This window comes from Halichoerus grypus, chromosome 5 (genome assembly GCF_964656455.1).
Source record: "Halichoerus grypus chromosome 5, mHalGry1.hap1.1, whole genome shotgun sequence".
NCBI classification, from domain to species: domain Eukaryota; kingdom Metazoa; phylum Chordata; class Mammalia; order Carnivora; family Phocidae; genus Halichoerus; species Halichoerus grypus.
The window spans coordinates 140,066,732-140,091,507 of record NC_135716.1 but is presented as its reverse complement, the minus strand read 5'-3'; the positions used below and the strand labels follow the sequence as shown (position 1 = coordinate 140,091,507).

The 24,776-nt window shown below is 39.7% G+C and overlaps 1 protein-coding gene across 3 annotated transcripts in view; it reads right to left on the bottom strand.

The window, feature by feature from the left end:
- CYP2J2 (cytochrome P450 family 2 subfamily J member 2) overlaps positions 1-20,375 on the bottom strand; it is a 54,867-nt gene extending 34,492 nt beyond the window's left edge. For 2 of the 3 annotated variants that reach the window (XM_078073060.1, XM_036121355.2), the window contains exons 1-6: positions 20,102-20,375; positions 9,086-9,248; positions 6,083-6,232; positions 5,509-5,669; positions 2,839-3,015; positions 669-810 (exon numbers count right to left, since the gene is read on the bottom strand). In XM_078073060.1, coding sequence (XP_077929186.1) covers positions 669-810; positions 2,839-3,015; positions 5,509-5,669; positions 6,083-6,232; positions 9,086-9,248; positions 20,102-20,311 — 1,003 coding nt within the window. In that variant the 5' untranslated portion in view covers positions 20,312-20,375. The remainder of the gene's footprint in view (positions 1-668; positions 811-2,838; positions 3,016-5,508; positions 5,670-6,082; positions 6,233-9,085; positions 9,249-20,101) is intronic. The other variant, XM_036121353.2, reaches the window with a different exon arrangement.
- Between the last annotated feature and the right edge of the window lie 4,401 nt (positions 20,376-24,776).

Genomic DNA, 24,776 nt, shown 5'->3' with positions numbered 1-24,776 from the left:
AAATAATCCTAATAATAATAAAGTCAACTTTAGAGGAAGGAGTTTCCTACAAGCATGGGGGAACATCTTAGAGGAGGTTGTATTTGAGCAGATTCTTCAAGCGCACCTGATGACTGACCATGTAGATAAATTGGGGAACTACGCAATTGGTAGAGGGAAGAGCAGGCCTGATGGCAGAGGCATAAATAAGGACAGTGCAAAGGAAACAACACGTAATTTAGTGAGACCACTATGCAGGGTGGGTGGAGCTGAGGCTGGACAGACAGAAGGAGGCACATCAGAGAGCATGATATGCCAGACTAAGGAGTTTGAACATTATCCACAGGGCAATGAAAGACATTACTTAAAAGGATGGAAGGCTGTAACTAGATTTCATGTAAGAATATAAGTCTTTTCCTGGAACTCACCACAATGTCAATTGACTTCATTGTTTCCCCTCTAGACTCTGAGTTTCCTGAGGGCAGGGATTCTGTTATATTGGTATGATGTGAACCCATCAGAATCCTAACAGAAAAACCGAAGAAGGTACCCGTTCTTAAGTCCACATCACCTCATGACTGTCCTATCTTTTCATTCTACCATGCTATCTTCTAGCCCCAATTTGGGGGCAGTATGCTCCAGGAGGCAGCATTCTGTCCTGGCCCAGGCACACTCACTGACATGCTCACCTTGGATTTCTGGGTTGAGGGCCAAGTAAAGCAGACCCCAGCGCAGTGTTGTTGAAGTTGTCTCGGTTCCAGCAAAGAAGAGGTCCAGGGTGCTATAGATGAGGTTTTCTTCATGGAAACTTGAAGTAGCATTGCCCCTATTCTAGAAAGCACAATGTTTACTGGTTTATTCAGTTGGTTCTTGGTTGCTACAATACACAGGGGCTTCATCCTGGGGCGAGAACTTGGAACAAAAGATCCCCAGGAAAAATATCTTTCCCTTTGACCATCTCAAGAGATAGAGGCTTATTACAGCGATATCACTAGCATCCTCCTGCCCCAAGTAGTGGAAGCTTTTGTTAGCTTTGGTGGATGAAAATCAAGACAATTCTTTAGTTTATGCCTAAATTTGGGAGAATCTATTAGTACAGTGGAAAGAGAAACAGTTTAGTAGAAAGACAGGCCTGGACTCCAGTATTAGCTACATCGTTCACTATCTGCATGACCTAGGGCAAGTCACTTAATCTCTCTGCACCTCAGTTTCCTGTTTCAGAAAATAGAAATGAAATACACATGCCCTTTAAGATGGCATTATGAGTTACATGAGATGTAAAGAGCACGTTACAAATACTCAACACATGCTTGTATTGATACCAGGAAGAATAAACTGAATTCCTCTTATGTAAACCAATTCTCATATCTCCCTGTTAATCTCTTCCTTTCTAGGTGAAACCACTCTGATTCCGTCAACCATTCCTCACAGCACTGCATCATCTTTATCACCTTCCCCTGGAAGCTTCAGTTTGTCAACAATCCTCTCAATGTGTGGCCCCATACCTGCACAACATTTAGCAAGTGAAGTCCCCTCCTCTGTGGAGAGATCAATGCTTCTACTAATGTTATCCAATACAGTGAAATAAAAGAAGGGATGGATAGAAATCCACCATTCTGTCAATTCCAAGAGGAGGCTCAACTAATCTGATGAAAGATTATGACACTGACACTGATGCATGGATGTATATTGACCACAGGGGTACTGTGCTAAAGGCTATACAACCAATTTGGCCTTTCCCTGCACCTTTCCCATAATGTTGGAAAGTGGATGGTAGGAAGATCAGGGAAGAAAGCAAAAGTTCCACTCGGGCCCTAAGCCTGAACTCTGGCATCCAAATTAGCCTTTTCTTGTGTTCTGTGCTGGGGGTTGAGGGAAGGGGCAGGCAACTGGGCACAGGTCCAACTGAAAATGAAAGAGTCCTTTGAAGCTCATTTGTTAGTTTTCCTTTTGTATATAGCTCCTTCAGATATGGGTAAAGGGCAGAGAACAGAAGATGAACAGGCAGTATTTGGGCATCCCCAAGGCCTCAAGCCTAATACCATTCAACCCCTGTCTTTTTTTTTTTAACTTATTTTTTATTTAAATTCAATTAGTCAACATCTAGTGTATCATTAGTTTCAGATGTAGAGTTCAGTTATTTATCCATTGCATATAACACCTAGTGCCCATCACCCCCTATCTTTATTTCTACTTACCTTGTCAATCCTGAGTTAATGCTGCTCCTATACTCTATGAAATGCTGCCTCTATTTTGATTCCCCTGTGATAAACGAAATAATGACCCACCAAGATGTCCATATCTTAATCTCTGAAATCTGTGGATGTTACCTTATATGGCAAAGGGGACTTTGTAGATATGATTAAGTTAAGAATCTTGATGTGGGAAGATTATTCTGGATAATTCAAAGTAATTACAAGAGTCTTTATAAGAGGGAGGCAAGGGGGTCATAAAGAGAAGATGTAAAGATGAAAGCAGAGAAAATGCTACATACTGGCTTTGAAGATGGAAAAAGGGGCCATAAGCCAAGGCAGCCTCTAGAAGGAAAAATCAAGGAAACAGATTCTTTCTTAGAGTCTCCAGAAGGAACCAGCCCTGCCAACACCTTGATTTTAGCCCAGTGAAACTGATTTCGGATTTCTGACCTCCAGAACTGTAAGAGAATAAATCTGTGTTGTTTGGAATCCCCAGGTTTGTGGTAATTTGTTATGGCAGCAACGGGACACTAGTAACCCCCATTTGCTCTTTAAGAACAAAGAAACAGGGGTACCTGGGTGGCTCAGTCGTTAAGCGTCTGCCTTTGGCTCAGGTCATGATTAAAAAAAAAAAAGAACAAAGAAACAACTTTGGTTCCCTTACCTTTTCCATTTCCTTGAGGTAAGCATCAATAAAATCTCTTGGTTCAGCAGGATTCCAGTCTCTCCTGTGGTTTTCAGTCATATGAGCAATGAACAATTTCAGTTTCTCCCAGTTGCTAAAGAGTGTTTGATGAGGTCCAGGAAGAAATTTCATAATCCGTGGACAGATGTTGTAGAGCTAATTGAGGAAAAACAAAACACTCATAGAGACAATTGGATGCCCGTTTTTCAAGACAAAATAATCGATATTCTCTTTCTATCTTTCATTTACTTGCTCTTAAACCTTGGGTAGCCTTGACTCCTCTCTCACCCTCTTCTCTCCTGCTAGCAAAGCATTTCAGCACTCCATCCAAAGTGTATCCAGTTTCACACCGCATCTCACCGCCCCCAGCCATGTTGTCCCCTAGTACAAACCAGCAGCATTTCTTACCTGGATGCTGTGATAGCCTCCATCAGCTTCACTGATTCCATTCTTAACCCACTCCCAGTCTGTTTTCCACAGAGCTGCCAGGGGCATCATTTAATAGTTTAATCAGATCATTTCACTCCTTGGCTCTCAATCCTCCAATGACTTTCTATGACTCTCAGACAAAGCTCTGCATCATTTTCCTGACATACAAGCTCTGCATGCACCAGCCCCCCGCCCCACACCTGTCACCTCCTTTGCTATTACTCCCCGCCGTCGTACTCTCTCTTACTCTAGTGCAGCACCACAGGCCTCTGTGATGACATCAAGGATGTTCTTGTTTGGGCCTTTGCATTTGCTATTCCTTCTACCTAGAACGCTCTTCCTCTGAAATCTGTATAACTCCAGCCCCTCATTTCATTAAAGTGCTGCTCAAATATCACCACCTTGGGGCGGTCTTAACCTGATGATCCTATAAGGACCCCTGCCACCCTCTCTCCATTCCCTTATCCTGTTTCATTTTCCTTCATGGTAATTACCACTAATACATGTGTGTGTGTAAGATATATATACATGTCTTATGTATATGTATTTGCCCCGCTATGATGCAATCTTCATGTAGGTAAGACATATTTTACTGAAGTATTTTTTAAAAATATTTTCTCTAATAATATCTGGTAGAAAGAAGCAGGACATAATGGAAAGTCACCTAGACTTAAAATGAGACAGATACAGGTCTATTAGCTCTGCCGTTTTCTAGCTATAATAGTTTGGTGATGATGATGATGATGATAATGATACAATTTGTTGCTCCTTAGTTTAACTAGCTGCCAATGGGGCTCTGGGATTATTCTGGTGACTGAATGACATGAGATCCATACAGCACCTAGCACAGAGCCAGTGGGCCACTATCTGGATTAGCTTACACACTCCTATATCTGCTTGTACACACCATGATGCTTCATTTCATCTTTAAAGGGGTTTTTGGTAAAAATTAACTGAGATAAAGAATGTATATTTGTCCATCGAGATGCTTGGGACTCCAAGAAATGCTTAATAACCTTACCTTACTGCCCCTTCTTACCTTCTCAGGAATTACTTTTCCCTGGGGAAAATCAGCTGGGTACCCACTGAACTCTCATGACTTCCTGTCTTAATAGGGCTGAAGAACATGGAATTATTGAATTGGTAATTACTGTGACTAGAGATGAGAACAAGGAATTCAAAAGTACCTCTGACAATGATAATAATAATAATAGCTCACATTCATTACACCCTTTGAATGTGCCAGGACTCATGCTAACTGCTTTATTGGTTTTGATACGATGGGTCCATAAAGCTCCAGGCAAAGATGCTTGTCAGGAATAAATAAAAATAAATTCACTTCTAGATACTAGAGAGGTGGCGTTAATAGGGCCACTTTTCCCATAGAAGTGTCTTCCAAATCCAGGAAAGTGGTTGAGAGACCAAGAAGATGACCAGAGTTTCTGACAGACTCACAGGCCCAGTGGACAAAATGGAGAGCAGCGTCCACCAAAGGAAGGGGTGAAGTTTGAACCCCAAAGGTCTATACCCTATGGAATGGGAAGATTGATAATGTCAAGTGTGGATGGGCATGTAAGTAGTGTAACTGCTTTTGAAACCTTTAGGCATCTTTTATGTCCAGGTATAAATTCAAGAGAAATGAGTGGGCATGTCCACAGATGAACAACTGTACAAGAATGTTCATGGCAGCTAATCATAACATCCCAAACTGGAAACAACCCAAACATTCATCAATAGAGAATAGAGCAACAAAGAGTGGCATATTCATACAATGAAATACTATTCAGAATTTAAAAAAGAAAAGAGCAACTGACACAGATAAATCTGCAAACAATCTGCCGAGGGAGAAGCCAATCACAGAAGAGTACTTCTGAGGCAGCAGAGTGGCTGGATTAGGGAAGGACATAGAGGGGCAGGACTCAAAGGCAATGGCAATATGGTGTTTTTAGATAAAACAACATGGATGTATAGGTGTATGGCATGTAAAGTTTTACACTTCACATGCATGTTAGAAATGTTCTTTGTATGTAGTAAATATCCAATAATATTATCAAAAAACACTAAAGTCAACAGATGGATTTTAAATAAGTTTGAGTTGAAGTCAATTGTAAAAGGTGATACTTCAGCTTAAACAAAAAGGTGGTATTTTAGTAAGAACTCATCTGTGTCTGACATCAGCTCCAATATTCCTACCCAAGATGTAGAAAGAAAACCCCTTACCTGGCATCTCATTGATGCCTCCAGACACGTGACGTCATCCAGCAACCTCAGCAATTCCTGAAACTGTTCATCCTCGTACTCAAAGCGCTTCCCAAAGGTGATAGAGCAAATAATATTAGAAACTGCACTGTTCATCTTGAAGTGAGGGTTGAAAGGCTGTCCTGGAGGTGAAACAAGAGATGGAACCTTTAGATTAGTTTGTTTCTATTTTCTACTGAGAGTCTGCTCTCCATGACATTTACCATACTGAGTATAGTACTGCCTGTGAAGTTCTGGCCACAGCCCCCTACACAGGGTCTAACATGTAGCAAGTACTCGGTCAATACCTGGGAAGTCAAATTGATGACCAGGGTTTAAAATCAGTAATGTGTTTAATACCAGTCTTCTTGTGCTTAATCCTAGAGCTCCATGAAGGCAAGGTCATGGTTAGTTGTTCACTGTAATATTCTTAGTGGCTGGCATGGTGCTGGGCACAGGATAAGTCCTTAGGCACTTCATAAATTAAGGCAACTTAATACTTAAGTTGAGATGAATGAGTCACAATCTCCTGTACCTGTCCTAGGAAACAACTCACCATTCTCTTCTTCTATTGCCTGGATGAGGTGATGGGCTTCCTCCTGAATGCGTTCCTCTAAGCTCTTCCTTCCTAGACCAAAGTTCCTTAGGGTCGCCAGGGTGAACCTTCTTTGCTCCTTCCATGTTTGGCCACTGGACATGATCAATCCTGGAAAAAAAAAAAGGCCAACATTATGATATTCTTATTCTATTATGTAAATATCTGGCAAATGGTATGGAAATATGTATTGGTGGGAAGAAGAAGGGCATTAAGCCACTTGAGAACTATTCAGGGAAATAATCCCAAGGTAGTGGATATAGTGGCCAGCATTATTGCTTGTAGTGCAGGGACTTGAGTGTTTTTACTGCATTATGTAAGTTAGCACTTACAGAAACTCTATGAGATAGGTATAATCCTTACTCCCCTCTCCCATTTTGCTGACGAGAAAACTGAGGCACAAAAGAAACTTTTCAGGGTCACAGTGAGCAGCTGAAGAGGCATTCAAATTCAGGTTTGCTGGATTCCAAAGCCCATGCTTTGATTACTAGTCACATAAGTATACTGAAATACTTGTTTTATGCTACACACTAAGAATGCACTCATGGATAAGATAAAATACAACTCAAAAGGAGGCAAAGCTTTCTAGGAGAGTCTTATCTAAACTGGACCTTGAAAGATGAAGGAATGACTCAAGAAAGCAAGGAAGAGTGACTATTCCATGCAGAAAGAATAGCACATGGAAAGGCAAAGAAAAAAAAAACCAACTTGTTATGTTCAACAATTCATCATTTGTTTTACAACACAGATAAGGCCACCCTCCTTTCTTTTCTTCATCTCCAGAGTACTCTCCAACTCCTTTTAGTGCCTGGCTTTGGCCTCCACCATCTCCACGAGATGGCCATCTTTGTCAAATCCAGGGAAACTTTTCAACCTTATCTTTCTTGATCTTTTAGCAGCACGAGGCACTTCTCTCCTGAAGCCCTCCCTTCCAGCGGTGCTCAGGACAGCACACCCTCCAGATTTTCCTCCTCCTCATATCTTTTGCTGGCTCATCTTCTTCTATCAAATTTTAAAATGATGGAGTTCTTCAAGATAAGGTATAAAGCCTCTTCTCTTCTTCCCTGAAACCCCATTCCTGGGAAATCTCAACTCCTAAAGTTTTGGATATCTATTGATATTGACATCTATTGATAGTGACAATTTATTTCTGTCCCTGAGCTCCAGACACATACACACAACTGTTTGCCTGACTTTGCCCACTTAAAAGCCTTTCAAACTCAGCATATCCATGATTGGATTCATGATGTTCTCCACACAACTCCACACCCAAGCCAAACTACACACCTGTCTTCCTCCAAATATTCCTCCTTTCCATCATCTACCCACTTGGGTGTCTACCTCAATACCTCATTCTGCTTTCCTTCTCCCTCTATTTGGGTCATCATATCTTATTGGATTTACCCCCCTGGATACCTTAAATTCATGTACCTTCACTGCTACTAACCTGGTCTAGTCTACTCTACTGTCATTTCTTGCCATCTCCCTAGTCTAAGCGACAACCTTCTCTAACCTAAAATGCTACCATAGTCTCTTGTTCCCTGTATACAGTCTTCTACACTGCAACCTACATAAGTTTTTAAAATGTACAATGTAAATATGGTGATTCCTTTCTCTACTTAAAATCATTTAAGAGTTTCCATTGTTATTAACATAAAACCCAACACCCTTAACAAGAACTTGCATGAACAATTCTTGGCCAAGCTCAGCAGCTTTATCTTCCTTTAGTTATCTCCATTTAATCCCTGTACTTGCCACACTGGCCACCTTTTACTTCCTCAAGTTCGTTGTCCTTCTTCCCACCTCAGGGACTTTTCCTATTCTATTCCATCTGCCCGATTGCCTCTTCACTTTGTTAAATTGATTGTCATTTATTTACATTAGCTTTCTTTGAATCCCAGGACTAGATTAGATTCCCCCTAATAAATGCATCCTGCACATATCTTAATAAGACTAATGCTTTAAGTTATTAGAGCTAATTGATACTGTTTTTCTGAATACAATATAAGTTACCTAAGGACATGGATTTTATCTGCACTACTCACGGTTGGTTGGTTGCCTAGCACTGGGCTTCACATAGTAAATGGAGTAAGTGGATGTAGAGTTGGAAGGTAAACTATTTCAAAAAGGTATTGGGAAGCACCTGAAAAAACGGTACTTGGGTAGAGTACTAGATTTGAGTTATCCATTTAGATTTTTAAATGTTTACATTTATTTATTTATTTGTTTATTTATTTATTTGTAAAATGAATTTTCTAAGAAATAATTACTAAAACTAATTTAAGAAATAACAGAAAAAACTTGAATATATCTATATAACCAATAAAGAAACTGAAAAAATATTTTTTTAAATTTTTGGGTGGTGTTTACAGAGATTTTATTTATTTATTTATTTATTATTTATTTATTTATTTTTATTATTATGTTCAGTTAGCCAACATAGAGTAGTGTTTGCATTTATTTAATGATAATTTTAAGTATTCTTGCCAAACTGTTCTAACACAGAATGGAAGGCTTGAGATACTCTGTGGGAACAGCCCTACCAAGAAAGCATAAGGAACTTGAGGCAAGAAGAGGGACTTACATAAGCAGCAGAAGAAGCAGATCTACATCAGTTTGCCGAAGGGAAGAGATTGGAACACGAAGCAGAAAGAGGGAGCAAGAATGCATTGCCTCTTCCTCTGCTATCACTGAGTAATGCAGTTACTTGTTTATCAGTGTGTCCAGAGTGAGTTCATGCAGGAGACACAGCTTCTTCCAAATCCCTGACAGGACCTGCCAAGTTCTCTAAGGGGGTGCCTTCAATAGGGAAATGTGGGCATCCAGCATCCAGCTTTCTTTAATTTCAAGAATTTTATAATGGGCCTGCTCCCTGAGAGTGTTGGAGAATTATAGTCACAGAGGCACCTTTAACAGACCATAAAATATCAAACATAGCCATCTTACATTGGTTAAGAAACTTACCATTGTTCTTGAAAATACGTTCTCGGATAGGAGTCATAGGGCGGTTCACAAAGACTTGGTTCTGGTCGATAAGGACTTCTTTGATCAAGGGCAATCCAGTTATAACAACTACAGGCAAGTCACCTAGCTGCATGCTCAAAATGTTTCCATATTTCTTCACAAGCTGAAAAATAGTTAAATAGGCACAGTTGAATATGCACATGTCTGTGTGTCTGGGAATGGAGGGTATATGTGTAGCTGGGGAAGATCTTGTACTGAGGAGAGTCTGTGTGCACCTTGGCATGATGGGAGCTTTTCTCCCGTTTCCTTTTCCCCTTCTCTTAACTAGACTCGGATTGAATTCACTACAGGATGTGGATGTTCCTTATAAATATTCATTCATATATTCAACCTACACAAATTGAGTGAGCATCTACCACGTTCCCAAGAACGAGGTATGAAGATGTAACTATAATAAAACAAACAAGGTCTCCAACCCTGAAGCATCTTAGAGTCTAGTGAGGGGAGAGAATTCAGAATATGTGACTAGCCAAAGAAGGCTGATATACTTAGTGTAAGTCTGGGGTTGCAAGCATGGACTTTTTAGCAAATCATGACTGTTGAAGTAGAAAAGAATGTCCCCTTCCTCAACACGTGCTAGCTGACTGAAAATTCTTGTCATAGTTGGGGCCAGTTATGCAGAAAAGCACTCTAGTTCTGGAGCTAGGTGGGCACTTTAGCTCTATGGTTCACTAGCTGTGGGCTCTTGGGAAAGTTGCTTCACTTTTTTTTTTTTTGAGCCCCAACTACAGAAAGGAAAGAATTATTCCTCCCTCAAAGGGTTTGGTGAGGAAGAAAAAAAGCAACAGTGTGAAAGGCACTTGGTTTTCCGGTACCTGGCACACAACTGCTTGAGTCCCTGAGGAATGATTGGGCTCATGGCAACAGAGAGGATGAGAGCACATAGGTGATGTGCTGGAGGAAGGCACATGGACACTGGGTGCCATGTGAAGCACCTTTCACTGTTTATTTCATTTAATCTCACAACCACCCTGTGGTATTAATGATTTTCCTTGTCTTTCAGAAAAGGAAAATGAGTCGTAGCCCAAGTAATGTCACCAAGGTGACAAAGTTATTGAGTGGTGGAGGGAATTTGTCAGGCATTGTGTGTGATTTGTGGACAAAGACATGAGCCTGAGAAGGCACCAGGCCCTTAGAGTTTAGTGGGAGGGAAAGAAAGGGAGGGAGGGAGGGAGTGGGAGGGAGGGAATGGAAAATTGTGTAGTGTGTCACAAGTATGCACAAATATGCAGGTATGTGCAAGTGGGTTGGATGAGTGAATGGCTACTCATCAAGGTATTTCCTGACTTGTTCATTCAAGAGATGACTCTGAGTAGATCCTACCCTTGCCTCTCGTCTACCCAGGCTGTAGCTAGTTGCAGGCAGTGGTCCCAAGCAGAAGCGATCCATTTCCTCCGCATGTCTGCGGCCCCTCCTTCCCAATCCCTACGCACTCATGCTCCCCTTTGCTACTCTCAGGGCCTTGGACCCTCATCAGAGCAAATGCAATGGATTACACCAGTCTCATTCCACCACCCTGCTCCCACATTAAAAACCAAGCCTGAACTCAATGCTTCCCTTGTCCTTTTATCCCAGAGTCTTCCATCAATCTTTGTTCATCTCTAGCACAGTATGTCCTATCTTGCTGGAAAGGGTGGAGCCAAGATTTGCTTAGAAATGGCAGGAATGGGTCCATGAAAATCAAGCAAAAGCTTTTTGTTTGTTTGTTTCATCTTGCTGACTGCCTGGATGAATTTCTTAGGGCTTTATAAAAAGGATTTCTTGACTAATTTTGAATATTCAGGAAGGATTTTTTTGGAATGGTTAAAAATCTCAGGTTAAGCTAAATGACTCCTAACTGACAATGTGCATATACAACCTAGAATCTCAGAATATATGACGATGTGCATATACAACCTAGAATCTTGTACTTGGCAGGGACATAGCACTCCACTAGTATTTACTGAAATGAACTCTTTCAGAATTTCAGCTCTACCAGCTCTCTGCCCATGTATATTCTAGTCCAAAAGAACTGGACCAGAAATTTTCACAGCATAGTCAATTGTAAACATAGATAGATCAAATGACCTCCTAGAGCCCCCTTATTGACTATGGTGGGGTCTAACAGTTCTCGCATGCACTGTGCCCATCATCCTGCCCAACACTTTACAGGATGTAAATGTGTGACACACCAGGCATCGGAAGATGTCATAAAGTAGAGCATACTGTCCGACGTACAACAATAACCCAAGTCACTACAAAAATGAGAGAGCAAGAGAACAAAAGAGGTTAAAAATGCGATGATTCAGGAGGCTAAAATAGGCTTAATATCAGAAAAGAAAATAGAAAAATAAAGAGAAAAGAATTCACACGAACTATAAAAGGCGAACAAAAGTAATAGGAGACAGGAAATTTAAGACAAATGGTCAAAATTCCAAATGTGGGATTAAGTACTTACATAATAAGGTGGAACAAAATTAATGTTGAGAAAAAAGAAAAATTAGAAGGGTTAGTGAGACAAGAGCTTGAACCATGATACCCAAGAGACAGACAACTGGGAGAGATTCCACTTCTAAATTCTTAAACTCAAAAACCCACAGAACAAAGACACAAAGAGAGGAAAAGGAAAAGAGGAAAAGTGTAGCAATTCTCATTTCCCGGGCAGCAGGGGAGAAGGTCTGCTCCTCTGAACTCTGACCAGCCCTGAGCAGTGTGTGTGTGTGTGTGTGTGTGTGCGCGCGCATATGTGCACATATCATTCTAATAGACAAAAAAATGCATGCTGTTTCTATATGTTACTAGGGTTTAACATCTTTTCCCTAATATATATGTATTATATATTATATTTTAAAAATTGTTTATGTCTTCTAACTATTTTTTAATTGGGAAGTTCAACTTTTTACTCACTGATAGGTAGAAGCTCCAATAAAAAGTTATGAATGGGAATATTTTTATTTTATTACACAGAAGTCTGGAGAGATACATACCAAATCCTATAGAGGAATTGCTCAGCATGTTTGGGGGGCTGGATTGGCACAAGGAGGGGCAAGATTTTCTCCCTCTCACTCACTAGTTGTATTCTTAAATGTTTTCTTAATGTGTTTGTATTGCTTTTATTTCTTTTATTCCTTTTTTTCTTTTTTAAAGATTTTATTTATTTATTTGTCAGAGAGAGAGAGCAGAACCAGGGGGAGCGGCAGGCAGAGGGAGAAGCAGGCTCCCTGCTGAGCAAGGAGTCTGATGTGGGGCTTGATCCCAGGATCATGACCTGAGTCAAAGGCAGATGCTTAACTGGCTGAGCCACCCAGGTGCCCCTGTATTGCTTTTATAGTTCAAAAGTATTTCTATCTGATGAAGAAAGAAAGGAGAGAAAGAAAGAAAGAAAGAAAGAAAGAAAGGAAGGAAGGAAGGAAGGAAGGAAGGAAGGAAGGAAGGAAGGAAGGAAGAAAAGAAAAGAAAAGAAAGAAAGAAAGAAGAAAGAAGGGAAGGGAAGGGGGAAGGGAAGGGAAGGGAAAGAAAACAGACCTAAGGAAATAAGGAATAAAGCATCATTAACAATTGTTCTTACTCTTTTCTGAGTCACAGAAGCCTTTGAAAATCTAGTGTATGGCATGGATCTGCTCTTAAAGAAGCTCACAGTCTAGGGGTGCCTGGGTGGCTCAGTCGTTAGGTGTCTGCCTTCGGCTCAGGTCATGATCCTGGGGTCCTGGGATCGAGCCCCGCATCGGGCTCCCTTCTCGGTGGGAGTCCTGCTTCTCCCTCTCCCACTTACCCTGCTTGTGTTCCCTCTCTCGCTGTCTCTCTCTCTGTCACCCGTAGACACTCTCTAAAGGAAATCCTAAATGATGTACTTCAAACAGAAGGATAGTGATCCCAATAAATAAATAAAATCTTTAAACAAACAAAAAAAGAAGCTCACAGGCTAATGGAGTATATGGAAAAATAATCAGTTCTTATTTTTACTATTCTGTACAATAAATCATTCGATGAGGGCAAGTTAAGAAGCACATAGGGGGCCCAGGCGCTAGGACAGGTTCCTGGGAAAAGTATCTCCTCATTTGAGTAAGGAGATAGGAGACAAGGCTGGCAAGGTAATCTGAGCTAGATTGAGGAGAGTCTTCATGCCAGGTGCAATAGTTTGAATCCTGTTTTGTTTGTAATTAGAAGTCTGGAGATGTTTGACTAGGAGACATAATGTAAGTGAGTATTTAAGAGCTTGGATTGTGAAGTCCTACAAATCTGAATTCACCTGTGACTTTCTGTGTGATTTGGGGGCAAGTTATTTGCCTTCCCTGTGTCTCAGTTTCCAAATCTATAAAATGGAGGTTATGGCAGGATTAGCCCTAATACTAATATTAATAATAAAGTTATTTATTGTTATTGATATATTTGGGAGCATATTTTAGCAAAGGGACTCTGGTAAGATATTGACAAAGGAATGAAGGGGAAGAGGCCAGAGAGTGGGATAATGGAGCTCATCCAGCAAGGAGGCCAGACAGGGGATGCCTTATACGCAACAATAGTGGCTTTCCTTGACTTTCTTGCTATCAACTTTTAAAGAAAAGGGAAGAGTGGTATAGATATAGAAATAAGCATCAACTATGTGCTAGGCACCCTGGCAACAAATTGATATTCATGGGGTTATTTGATCCTTTTAACAATCCTGAAAGCATTTTCAGTTTTCAGAAAAGGAGGCACAGAGATTTAGCACATAGCTTGGGCACATAAAGTTTGGGCTCTTTCTAAATCTTTAGGTTTCATCCTTAAATGAAAGGATGAAGATACTCTCTCTTCTTCTGAGTGACGGCACTCCCTAAATATTAACGAGCCACATGACTTCCCAATCAAAAACCTCATCCCCCAGCTTCTCCAGGTGTAGCCAATGGTACAGGAGTAGTGGTGATGTGTGCACCTTCTGGGTCTCAGCCTTAAATGAAAGCTGCTTGCTCACCACCTTCCCTATTCCTCTTTCTGTGGAGCAGAACTCACACACAAGGGTGTTGCAGGACCAGAGCTACAACATAGAAGGAACTGCAGTTTTTGGATGACCTCGAGGTATAAAGCAGCTTCTCGCTCCTGGACTTCCTGCCTACATCTGAACTCATTTGTGGGAGAAAGGTAAATTTTAATATTTTTTTACACCATTGCATTTTGGGGTCTCTGTTATAAGCGCTTAATGTGTATCCTAACTAATACATTTATCCACGTTATCTACCATTTTCCCACTTTGGTCCAATAAAGTTTTCTCTTACTTAGATAAATACTCCTCTAATAGGTCATATAGCTATGATAGAGAAAGTTTAGAAAATAGGGGAAATAACAGAAGAAAAGTTCCCTTCATGCCATTTAAACAGGCCAGTTTCTTCACTGTGCTGCTGCCGTGTTTTGGCTCATGCCACTTCCGCACATTTAAAATATCCTGTCCCCTTAACTCCACTTAGCCATTTGCCTAACATTCATTTAAAGCTCAGTCCAATTTATTCCAATATTCTACAAGAGGTTATCTCTAGGGCTTCCCATTCTCCATGATCCTATCTCCTGATACCTCATTTGGTTACCATGAGTCTACACCACACATTTCATCATACACTGTTTTGCGTTGTGGCTGTCCTATGGTAACCACTTCATAAATGTGTGTTAAATAAATGAATTCATGAATAAATCAATTATCCTCTATCATAAAAAGTCAAGTGGCATAAGTAGAGAATAGGTCTAAGAGTCAAATAGTCCTGGATTCCAGTCCTTCTTTTGCCATTATCTATGCTGAATAACTCAAGCAAATGACTTTATTGTTTTCAGCCAGTTTCCTCAATGGCAAAATGGAACCACCACCAGATAATACCTAACTTCTGTGTCCTTTGTGAAGATTAAATGAAAATGAACATATAAATCCTGATATAAGACCTAGCAAATAGTTGGTACTTAATGTTTCCAAATTGCTAGAATGTAAATTTCATTATAACTGAATGAACCATTTGACTCCATTTGTTTTACAACCAAAAACTTAAAAAATGCAAACCTATATGGAGTAAAATTTGACAGTCTGACTTGAGAAAACATCAGGCCACAGATAAGATCCTAGCCTCAGTTTCATTACTAGCCAGTTTTATGACAGGCAAATCATTTAGCCTTTCTAATTAGCTCTATCTTAATGGTAAAACAAAGGCAGAGATCAAATTTCTGATTCCAGACAAGATTGAGTAAAAGCATTTCCATTTTACTTCTTCTACTAATCATGACCCTAATTAGCACAGGCAAAAATAACTCCAAGAAAGTCCTGTTTTCTCTAGCCAAAGTGCCAGAAAAAGCCTGGCCTAATAGGACAGAAACTTTTTAACCTTTCTACTTCCCTGTTCTGGAGGCAACACCATGAAAAAAGATGTGATTCTTCCCCACCCTAATGGGGGCTGCATCAGTGGAAAACATGGGTGGGAACTTGTCTTTACCCCACCTTTGTAGCAACAAGGTGATGCCCCTTGCCTGCCCAGTCTGTGAGCTGAACTGTAACTATCACCCCCAAACTGGAGGGGTTAAGAGGGGGAATTCTAATTTCTACCCTTCTACAGAAATAAGGAGATGCTTTTTCCCCATGGAGCAGATATGGATAGATCTCTGACTTCCATCCTCCCTGCAATAAGGAAGAGGCTACCATACCCAGGGCTGGGGGGAGTTGTCTTTTGTCCCCATTCTCATTCTCTCCAGCCTTCACTAATGAGAATGTAGGATGGAGTCCTCTGTGGGTGGATAACACATAAGTGGGGAAGACTAGAAGTGCTACAGAGGCTTTATAACTTAAACTGACATTTGAACCACTATCCACAAAAGTAAGCTTCTGACCATAAACAGGTTGACTCTCTGCCAAAATGGAAAAATTTACATGTCCCAAGTCATATAAAACACAAAATGTCCAGGATATATTCCAGAATTACTCACCTTACCAGGAGCCAAGAAAATCTCAGTTTGAATGAGTTGATACCAATACTGAGATGACACAGATGTTGGGATTATAGGAATAAGATTTTAAATCAGGTATAATATGTTTCAATAAACAATTACAAATATTCTCAAAAAAATTGAAAATAGTTGGGGGCACCTTGGTGGCTCAGTTGGTTAAGTGTCTGACTTTTTTTTTTTTTTTTTTTTAAAGATTTTATTTATTTGACAGAGACACAGCGAGAGAGGGAACACAAGCAGTGGGGAGTGGCAGAGGGAGAAGCAGGCTTCCCGCCGAGCGGGGAGCCCGACGTGGGGCTCGATCCCAGGACGCTGGGATCATGACCTGAGCCGAAGGCAGACGCTTAACGACTGAGCCACCCAGGCGCCCCAAGTGTCTGACTCTTGATTTCTGCTCAGGTCATGATCTCAGAGTCACGAGATTGAGCCCTGCAGTAAGTTCCACGCTCACCGCAGAGTCTGCTTGGGATTCTCTCTCTCTCTCTCCCCTCTCCTCTCCCTCTGCTTCTCCCCACTCTCAAATAAATAAAATAAATCTTTAAAAAATTAAAAAAATAGAAAATCTTACCAAAGGAATAAAAATATATATAAGAACCAAAGGGAAAAATTAAAACTTAAAAAATACAATAACCCAAAGAAAAAACTTAATGGAGCAACTCAACAGCAGAATAGGAATGACAAAGGAACCAATGAAACTGAAGACAGATCAATAGACTGTATCCAATCTGAACAACACAGAGAAAATAGATTGAAAAGAACAAAACTGAGCCTCAGGGATCTATATTAGAGTAACAAAAGATCTAACATTTGAACCATCGCCGTCCAAGAGTCCCAGAAAGAGAGGAAAAAGGATGTGGAATTGAAAAAATATTTGAAGAAATAATGGCTGAAAACTTCTCATATTTGGTAAGAGATCAAACTACAGATCTAATAACCCAATAAGCTCAAAGAAATCAACACCAAGACATACCATAATCAAATCTTTGAAAACTAAAAGCAAAAAAACCTGGGGCACCTGGGTGGCTCAGTCAGTTAAGTGTCCGACTCTTGGTTTCAGCCCAGGTCATGATTTCTTGGTCATGATATCAAGCCCCAGGTCAGACTCTGCACTCAGCACGGATCTGCTTCAGATTCTCTCTCTCTCTCTCTCTCTCTCAAATAACTAAATAAAATCTTAAAAAAAAAAAGGCAAAAAAGTCTTGACATCAGGCAGAGAAAAACAACTTATTACTTATGGGGAGCAACAATTCAAATCACAGCAAATTTCTCATTTGAAACTACAGAGGCCAGAAAGAAGTGGTACAACATTTTAAAATGTTGAATGAAAGAATCTGTCAATCTAGAATTCTACATTAAGTGAAAATATACTTCAGAAATGAAGGCAAAATAAAGATATTCTTAGGTAAAGGAAAGTTAAAAGTTTTTGCCAGCAGACCAGCTCTAAAAGAAGGGCTAAAGAAAGTTCCTCAGGTAGAAAGGAAGTGATAATGGTAGAAAATTTGGAACTTTGGGAATGAAGGAAGAGCAACATAAAGGGTAAGTGGATAAATATAATAGACTATTCTCTTGAATTAAAAAAAGTGTTTAACAGTTAAAAGCAAGTTTATAATATTGTCTGATGTGATTCTCAATATATGTAGACATAATATTTAAGATAATTAATTGTAAAGCAGGGAGGAGAGGATAAAAGTACCTAATGGTTGTAAAGTATCTATATTGTACTTGATGTGGTAAAATGGTGATACTAGTAGATTGCATTAAGCTATGTGTGCCTCTTGTAATCCTTAGGCAGACACTTAAACACAATGCAGAGATATACTAAAAAACACTATAAATAAATTAAAATGGAATTCTTAAAAAAATGTTCAACTGACCCACAGGAAGACAGAAAAGGAGAAATAGGGGAATAAAAAACAGAGGAGAAAAATGGAAAATAAATAATAAAATGGCAGACTTAAGTATTAACTTATCGATAATTACATTACATATAATGATCTAAATCCACCAATTAAAAGACAGAGATTGGGACGCCAGGGTGGCTCAGTCAGTTAAGCATCTGCCTTCAGCTCGGGTCATGATCCTGGGGTCCTGGGATCGAATCCCGCATTGAGACTTGCTCAGTGGGGAGCGTGCCTCTTCCTCCACCTACTGCTCCCCTTGCTTGTTCTCTCTCTCTCTCTCTTTCAAATAAATAAATAAAATCTTTAAAAAAATAAAAGACAGAGATTGGCAGAATTAAAAAAAAATCCACCTATATGCTGTCTGCAAGAATCTCGTTTCAAATATAACGATACAAATAGGTTAAAAGTGAAAGGATGAAGTATATACCATGCAGATAATCATCAAAAAAAGAGCTGGTGTGGCTGTATCACATCAGCTAAAGTTCAGGCAACGAAAATCACCAGGGATCAGGAGAGACATTATGTAATAACAAAAGAGTCAATTCACCAAGATGATATAATAATTTTAATGTGTATCTTCCAAATAACAGAGATGGCAAATACATAAAGGAAAAACTACCAGAACTGAATTGAGAAATAGACAAAGCTGCAATTATAGTTGGAGACTTCAACATGCCTCTCCTAGTGATTGACTGAATCAATAGATAAGAGGTCAGGGTATAGAAGGGTATAGAAGAACTAAACAGCAGGATCATCCAACGAGATCTAATTGATATATATAGAACACTCCGCCCAGCAATAGCAGAACACATACTTTTTTTCAAGCATGCATGGAACTGTATCCTGGGTCATAAAACAAACCTTAGCAAATTTCAAAGACCTGAAATTATACAGAATATGTCCTTTCACCACAGCGACATCAAACTGGAAATCATTAATAGAAGGAAAGCAGGAAAATTTCCAAATACTTGGAAATTAAACAACATATTTATTTCTTTTTTAAAAAGATTTTATTTTTAAGTAATCTCTACACCCAACCTGGGGCTCGAACTCACAACCCCAACATCAAGAGTCGCACACTCCCCCGACAGAGCCAGCCAGGAGCCCCTAAACAACATATTTCTTAAACAAGGGTATAGGTTTAGGAGCCTAGCTTTAAAATTCTGTGACTAATCCTGTCATTTAGTGTTACCAACTGGGGGTTTCTCCAAAAAAGTAATAAAACCTTCTCCATCTGTACTTGAGTATAGAAGCATGTGTTTAAAGTGCTCTAGGTACGTCTAGGAAAAGGGGAACTAATATTTGTTGTGCACCTACTAAAAGCCATGTTTGACCATTGATGGTTTTATTTAACCTTCACAGACACCTACCACAGTGTTGTCACTCAGCTAGGTAGTGACAGGTAGCAGAGGTACCTAGCTGAGTGACAGGAAACCAGCTGAGGATTTTTAAGAGAGGGTTGGATGTTGGAGGGAATTTTAAGAAAATCAGAGGGGCCAGAGTTGGGAAACCCTGGTGGGACATGATTATAAAAAGGTGGAAAGAGGCTGAGTTAAGAAGAGTTCCAAGTGGATCCCTAACTCTGGAAGGCAGTGGGGAAGCACTAAGAAAATTTAAGAAGAGGGACATTTTAGAACAAATTACTTTAGTGAGAACAGTTAGCAGGGAGAGGAGACTGAAAGGGAGGGGCTCAGCTACTGACAAGTGGTGAGGATTTAGGTAGTACTGTTACCATTTTATACTCAGGAAATATAGCCGAGAAGGTAAGTACAGCTTCCCAACACCACCCCCCGCCCCCGACAAAAATATTAAAGAGGACAAAGTGATCATATTATCAATAGGATGTTCCAATAACATTTAACAAGATACACAATTAAATGGGTTAAAGAATGTAACATGTCTGGTACCCTTAAATAGTAAACAGTGAATAATATTTCACTTCTAGAAAGGGCAGGTGTAATCATGCCAGTTGACAGTGAGGAAACCGAGGCTCAACGCAGGATTTACCAAGTAACCTGCGTTAGCTGCACAGCCACCCAGCCTCCCGCCCTCGATCCCCGGGATGGCCCCTGTCCTGCAGGTCAGGGTCAGGGCACAGCCCTGCACCTTCTCCCGCTCCTACCCGCTGAATCGTCAGGTGCGACTGCTCAAAGTCCAGATGGAAGAAGTTGCCCACGAAGGGCAGGGGTAGGGGACCTGGCGGGTAGTTCTTTGGGCGACGTCTTTTGAGGAAATCAGCAAAGAACAGAAAGGCGACGGCACCCAGCAGGAGGGCGCGGAGATGGAGCACTGCCCAGACGGCGGCCGCCAGGGAGCCCGCCGCCGCAAGCATGGCTCTTCGGTCCTCTTCCTCGGCTGAGCTCTGAGCGGGCGACGTCCCTGCCTGTCCCTGCCGCTGAGCTCGCAGGACCGCCCGCCTGCCCCGCCCAACTCGCCCCGCCCCTGCCGCCCCCACTCCGCCCCGCCCCTGCCGTCCTCCCCACTGCACCCCGGGTGGGAACTCTGTCCCAGCTGTCCGCCCCGCCCGCCTCCTGCAGTGCCGAGTGAGCCTCCCTTTTCCCTCCTTCCTTCGCCGGACCCCAGACCCCACGCCAGCCAGGCTGCCCTCCAGAAGCCTGGAACTGAATTCTTGGGAGGACCCGTACCGGTCTTGGAAAAGGCCAGGCTAGGAGTGTTGTTCTTTTCTGTTTAGAGAGCTTGTCTCTCAGACCACTGGGGCTCTTGGGTTTATGGTTTTGGTGCATCTCCGAGAGCACCACAAGCATTGGAGCTCTGTGTTTTTCAATCACCCTCTCATCCAACAGCTGGAATCTTGCCAGGTAAACAGTGATGCTAACAGCAGCGCCTGGTATTTCTCGGGCCCTTACCTAAACTCACCTCTGTACATGAATCATTTCATTCTGGCAAAATTATGCAGGAAATGCTCTTCTTAGCTCCATCTCGCAGTTGAGGAAACTGAGACCTAGAGGTTAAGTGGCAAGTAGGTGGTGAATAAATAAATCCACCAGTCTGCAACACATCTGAACAAGATTCTGTGTTTGTAACTTTTTGAAGATTGAAAAGCATTACATCAAGGGGTGCTTGGGTGGCTCAGTCGGTTAAACCACTGACTCTTGATTTCCCCTCAGGTCCTGATCTCAGGGCTGGGTGTGGAGCCTGCTTAAGATTCTCTCCCTCCCTCTTTCTCTGCCCCCGCCCTCTAAAATAATAATAATAAGGTACAAAAATTTTAATTAAAAAAAAAAAGCATTACATCAAAGCCCCTAGCACTGAGCCTAGTCTTTAGCAGGTGCTTAATTAACATTGAAAGAAGATGTCTTAGTCCTTCTCCTTTTTGGTTTGCTGTGTGAGATTCCTCCTTTGAAGCCCCAAGACAGTGTTAGGGCCCCAGGTTCCAGCCTTCCATGCCATCCTGTGTCTCCCCATTTGTGAGATACTCAAATCATGAAGCATAGTTTTGAAGTAGTATAGCACACACTTATGTGCTTAACATATAGATACAGTCTGCATAAAATAAAATAAAAATAAACAGAACAGAATTGAAGTCTCTTTTCTGTCTTTCCAAAATCAGGACCTCTTCTCATAAACTGTATAAATGAAGTGTTGGGCTTTACCTGAAAGCCACAAAAATTGATGTTTAGTTATATTTATAATAAGCTGATTTAAACTTCTATAAAGAAGAAAAATGAAGACCACTTATTCAAAAACAACAATGAAGCTTCACCTTCTAATTTGCTTCTCATTAGTTCCTTCCAAAACAAAGTTTAAAAGCTATGATTGACATTGTTTTCCCATCATGAATACTTTCAGGGCATTGTGTAGCAGGTGGCAAGTATAAAGGAAAAGGAAGACTTTTTTTTTACTTTAATAACTTATTACTATTAATGTAACCTTCCCTAGCTGAATATTGTTCTCTTCTTGTTCCATTAAGTCAAAATACAAATCAGTACAGGTATTTGGTTCCTACTGTTTTAAAATGTAACACGACTTGTGAAAAGTGTTTTGCATAAGGTTGTGTATACCTCAGGCTCAAGTTAATGGCTTTGATTTTGTTCTAAAGAATAGTGAATAACAAACATTATTAATATCCTTAGTTTTAACCATATGAGATAAATATTGGCATTGGTGTTCAGTGTCACTTTGTGCTTTTCTCCTATGTTCTCTATCTTGTACTAACCAATCTCCCAAATCATTGAGTTGCTCTTAAAAAGAAGAAAAGGAAAGAAAGCAAGAAAAAGGAAAAAGCTTGACATGTGGTTTTTGTTGTTGTTATTGATCAAATCATTTTTTTAGTTGGTCAAATCACACACATGGAAACATGTAAAGCAACCAAGTGGAATATATATCAAATTCTTAATTTTACTAATGGGCAGAATTGCACAATGAGAAATTATCAAATTATTCCCTTCATTGGACCTTATGCCAATCAATTCCTGAATCAGGTGGTAAGCCACTAATAAGTTAATCAGTAATTATGATAACAGCTATCAAGTGATTTTTTTCAGCATTAGTTGAAAACTGTTGTTGAATCCTGTCTATCCAGAGAAGTAACACTCTATGAGCATTAACAAATAATTTAGCTAGAGAATTTTTAGATTTTAAATTACATGTCAAGCGTTTAAAGTGAATTTGAGATTGAGTAAGGCCTATTTTTTAACAACAATGATAATTTCTTAATTTGCAAATTCCTTATTTTAGGAATTAGAATAGTTTGAGATTTTTAAAATTTCTATGACTTGTCTTATATCTTCTTCCACTACATGAGTACACTGACAATTAGAAGACACAAATGTTTTTCAAATGCTTTTAAGGATTTAGTTTAAAAATTGATTCATGTGATGCATTGTTTTTACTAAGAAATAACTTGACCCATCTTATTTTTTTTATTTGCTTAGGATGTTTTTTCCCATTATCTGAAAGTTGAAGGCATTTCTGTCATACTGAAAGCAAACTTAAATGTGCAAAAAAAAAAAAAAAAAAAAAAAACTCGTGTGTCCTGTATTAGTATATCTGTAGCACCCTGGAAATCTGAAGGCTAATATAAATGTTAAAATAAATTCTCCAGAAAAAAAGGAAAAGGTAGAGGTCAGAAACTCAGGTCTACATAAAGAAAGGAAGAGCATTAGGGAAGAAATAAATGAAGGTAAAATAACGCTTTTGTTTTTTCTTATTCTTAATTGATCTAATAACAGATCAAAATAAAAATAACAACAATGTATTCAGTGATTATAGCTTATAAATAAGTGATATGAATGATGAAATGTTGTAAGGGAAGGAAGTAGGAAAACTATTAAATGGAGCAGTACAGTGTTTAAAAGTGGGTTTGGATCAGTTGGACATGTATATTGTAAACTCTAGAGCAGCCAATTAATTAAAAAAACTATAATTGATATGCTAAAACAAGAGAAAATGAAATTATATAAAATGATCAATTAAAACCAGAAAAGGCAGAAAGAGAGTTGAAGATAAAAGAAACAAAAATCAAGAGCAATGAGTAGAAAACAGTAATGAATATGGTAGATATTAATCCAACTGTATCAATAACCACTTTAAATGTCGATGGTCTAAATGCATTAATCAATAGAGTGTCAGAGTGGATTAAAAAAAAGACCTCTTTTAGATTGTTCTTGTCAGTGTATAGAAATGCACTGATTTTTGTATGTTGATTTTGTATCCTGCAACTTTGCTGAAAAAAAAATTCATTTATTAGTTCTAACAGTTTTTTGTGTGGAATCTTTAGGGTTTTCTATACATAAGATTACGCCATCATGAACAGAGATATATTAGTTTTGCTTAAAAAAGAATAAAACAGGAATAAAGCAAAGGGGCAAAAGAATTATACACTGAGGACTATAAAACACTGTTGAAAGAAATTAAAGAAAGACACAAATAAATGAAAGACATCCCATGTTTATGGATGGGAAGACTTAATATTGTTAAAATGTTCATAATATCTAAAGTGATTCAATGCAATTCTTATCAAAATCCCAATGATCTTTTTTTACAGAAATAGAAAATATAATACTACAGTTCATATGGAACCACAAAGGACCCCAAGTAGCCAAAACAATCTTGGGAAAGAAGAGCAAAGCTGGTGGCTTCACATTTCTTGATTTAAAAACATATTACAAAGTAATCAAAATAGTATGCTAGTGGCATAAAAACAGACATATTGCCCAATGGAACATCATAGCCCAGAAACAAACCCACATGCATATGTTCAAATGATCTTCAACAGGGGTGCCAAGATTACACAATGAAGAAAGGATAGTCTCTTCAATTCTTCAATAAATGGCATTGGGAAAACGATCTACCTGCAAAAGAATGAAATTGAACCCTTATTTTACATCATATACAAAAATCAACCCAAAATGGACTAAAGAATTAAACATAAGACCTGAAACTATAAAACTTCTAGAAGAAAACAGGGGGGAAATCTTCATACTCACCTGAAAGTGCACTTTTGAGAATTAGAAAAAAATGCATGCAATATTCCTTTCACATTGTTGGTGTTCAGATAATTATAGTTAAGAACTTCAATGGAATGTGTCCAGAGGAGACTGATCAGGACAGATAAAATTCCATACTTTTACTGAAAACCTGGTAAGTATTAGATATTTGGAAACTTGTGGCTGAATCTGACTTAATTTTCACAACCCTCTCCATAAAGTGAAATTATGGGACACCTGGGTGGCTCAGTCGGTTAAGCATCTGCCTTGGGCTCAAGTTATGATCCCAGGGTCCTGGGATCGAGCCCTGCATTGGGCTCCCTGCTCAGCGGGGAGTCTGCTTCTCCC